This window comes from Aplysia californica, unplaced genomic scaffold (assembly GCF_000002075.1).
Source record: "Aplysia californica isolate F4 #8 unplaced genomic scaffold, AplCal3.0 scaffold02576, whole genome shotgun sequence".
NCBI classification, from domain to species: Eukaryota; Metazoa; Mollusca; class Gastropoda; order Aplysiida; family Aplysiidae; genus Aplysia; species Aplysia californica.
This window is the reverse complement of record NW_004799846.1, coordinates 1-2,815: the sequence shown is the minus strand read 5'-3', so window position 1 is coordinate 2,815 and position 2,815 is coordinate 1. Positions and strand designations below refer to the sequence as shown.

General features: G+C 42.8%; 1 protein-coding gene across 1 annotated transcript in view; it reads left to right on the top strand.

Annotated features, from left to right (window-relative positions):
- Window positions 1-875, top strand: part of LOC101863412 (flocculation protein FLO11) — a gene marked incomplete in the record, with an annotated part of 2,895 nt that extends 2,020 nt beyond the window's left edge. Inside the window, 1 exon segment of the mRNA XM_035973745.1 lies at window positions 1-875. Within this exon segment, the coding sequence (XP_035829638.1) occupies window positions 1-168 (168 nt within the window).
- Between the last annotated feature and the right edge of the window lie 1,940 nt (window positions 876-2,815).

Below are 2,815 nucleotides of genomic sequence, written 5' to 3'. Positions count from 1 at the left end.
CCGGGGAACGCCCTGACAGGCAGTAGCGGGAAGAGTAAGAATGAGAACACGACGCCAGTGGGGATGGGGGCGGGGCGCGGCGAGGAGCCGCTCAATCTGGTCAAGAGAGACCACGACCCTCCCAGGCTGGGGACTGCTGGGCTCCTGGTGCCGCCCGTCGTCAAGTGATGTCATGGATACGTGCGGGATACCTTGATATGTGACACCATGGATACGTGCGGGATACCTCAATATGTGACATCTTGGATACGTGCAGGATACCTCAATATTTCCCCATATGGACAGATATGTGGGGGATACCTTAATATGTGACATCATGGATACGTGGGGGATACCTCAATATGGGACATCATGGATACGTGTGGGATACCTCAATATGTGACATCATGGATACGTGCGGGATACCTCAATATGTGACATGGATATGTGCAGGATACCTCAATATTTCCCCTCATGGACAGATACGTGCGGGATACCTCAATATGTGGCATCATATATACATGCGGGATACCTCGATATTTCCCCTCATGTGACGTCAATTTGTAAGGTTATGCCAGACTTACCAGAATTTGTAGCCTTACCCTGGGCTCTCAAGTCGGATCATTAACTGAGCTCAAAGTTTGTCACAATTTGTAACGTTACATTGAGCTCACAGTTTGTTACAATTTGTAACGTTACTTACACTGAGCTCACAGTTTGTCACAATTTGTAACGTTACACTGAGATCAAAGTTTGTCACAATTTGTAACGTTACATTGAGCTCACAGTTTGTTACAATTTGTAACGTTACACTGAGCTCACAGTTTGTCACAATTTGTAACATTACACTGAGCTCACAGTTTGTCACAATTTGTAACGTTACATTGAGCTCACAGTTTGTCACAATTTGTAACGTTACACTAAGCTCACAGTTTGTCACAATTTGTAACGTTACACTGAGCTCACAGTTTGTCACAATTTGTGAGACATCGTGGTGAAATCAGGCTCTCGTCAAAATAATGACTTAAAAAAGACAGGCATTTTTTTTTCTCCAGCACGGCAATTTTTATTGAATTTTTGTGTTTTCGCTCAACACCTTTTATGTCCCCATATATAAGTACTTTCCCATGTGAATCTTTCTGAAAGAGTTGATTACTGGCACAAAAATGTGCACATTCAGTTTTTAAGGATTATATCACGCTATAGAAGTTACCAAACTTTCATGGCCATTTTCTCGATAATTTTACTTCTGAAATCATGCTGCCCCGACCTCCATCACTCGCAAATATTATAACTTTTTTTCTATATAGATTGGTATTTTTTCCTTTGAATGCAAGGCAAATGAACAAGCTTTAAGATGATACCAAAAACTCCACATTTGTGGTCCAAAACTTGACGAGCACCTGATTCCACCACGTCCTGACACGTTTGTGCGGTTACTTGTCCTGAGCTGACAGTTTGTAAAGTTATTTCTGTCTTACACTTTATAACGTTAAAGGAAAGTAAGGGGGCTCTTGTGGCCTAGAGGTTAAGGTGTTGGCCTCTCATTCAAAGGTCCCGGGTTCGATTCTGGGTAGCGACCAAAAAAATTTCTTCTCTAAAATTGTCTCCTTTCACCTCCTTTCCTGCTCTCTAGCAATGTTCTGTTGTCTGCTTTCAATTCCACTTTCTGCCCCCTCCCCCTCACCTCCTTTGCCCCCTCCTCTGGGCTCCTGACTCTTTCTGCAGCCTTTCTACTGCTACTCCTTGGCTCCTCCTAACTGCTGTCTTTCTGCCACACCCCTGATCTTCTGGTAGGAAAGATCTACACACCTAGCCTTCTCGGACAAGGGCGAAAAATCTCGGAGGGCCCGTGTGCAAGTTGCGCACGTTAAAGATCCCTTGGTGGTCTAAAATCGATAAGAGTAGGCTTCGGCCGCCACCCGGGCAAAATTCAAAATTTCCTACCAACGAAAAGTATTAGGTGTGTCCCGCGCGCTCATATGACCTTATGCAGTTGCGAGCGCCGTAAAACACTATACTAAACAAACAAACAAACAAAAGGAAGCTAAGAAAACTGGCCGTGGCTGTATATATATATATATGTGTGGCTGTATATATATATGCGTGGCTGTATATATATATGCGTGTACGTGTGTGTGTTCCCAGCATTCCCTTGTACTTCCCTTCTTTTACCTTAGTGTTTGAGTTTGAGTGGGGGTCCCACACTGGTTCGACCACTTGTCGGATCGGCAGAATCGTGTCTGATCACAAAGTGAAAGGAGTCGATGCCCACGAGCCCGCGTCTGTGTGTGGGGGTAGCATGCTAGGCACATCGCTGTACTGTCAGACGTTGCTCTCCTTGTCGTTCATTTTACTCTAAATATAGAGTCCGTCAGACGGTGCGGTCAGATGGTGAACCAGATGTAGGTCAGGAGCGCCCGGTCTCGTCTTGGATGTTATCTCAGATGTAATCTCGGATGTTATCTCGGATGTTATTCTGACAAGTCTAGATGTACAAAACTAACGTGTTTTCCTTGGCTGTACATACATGATACATATTTGTACATTTCACAACACTCATTGGGTCATTTTGTGGCAGTTGTGAATTGATTTTTGGTACATTTTGTTATACTTTTGTTTTGAATGTCAGTTTTTGTACATTTTGTAGTTTTGTTTTGTTTGTTTATGTATGTATGTACATTTTGTAGTTTTGTTTTGTTTGTTTATGTATGTATGTACATTTTGTATTTCCATTTTGTTAGTTTTTTTCGTTTTTGTACATTTTTTATTGAAGCGATTTCTCTGTACATTCCTTGAGTTCATTGACTTTGTTCACAACAAGTCCAGTTCCAAC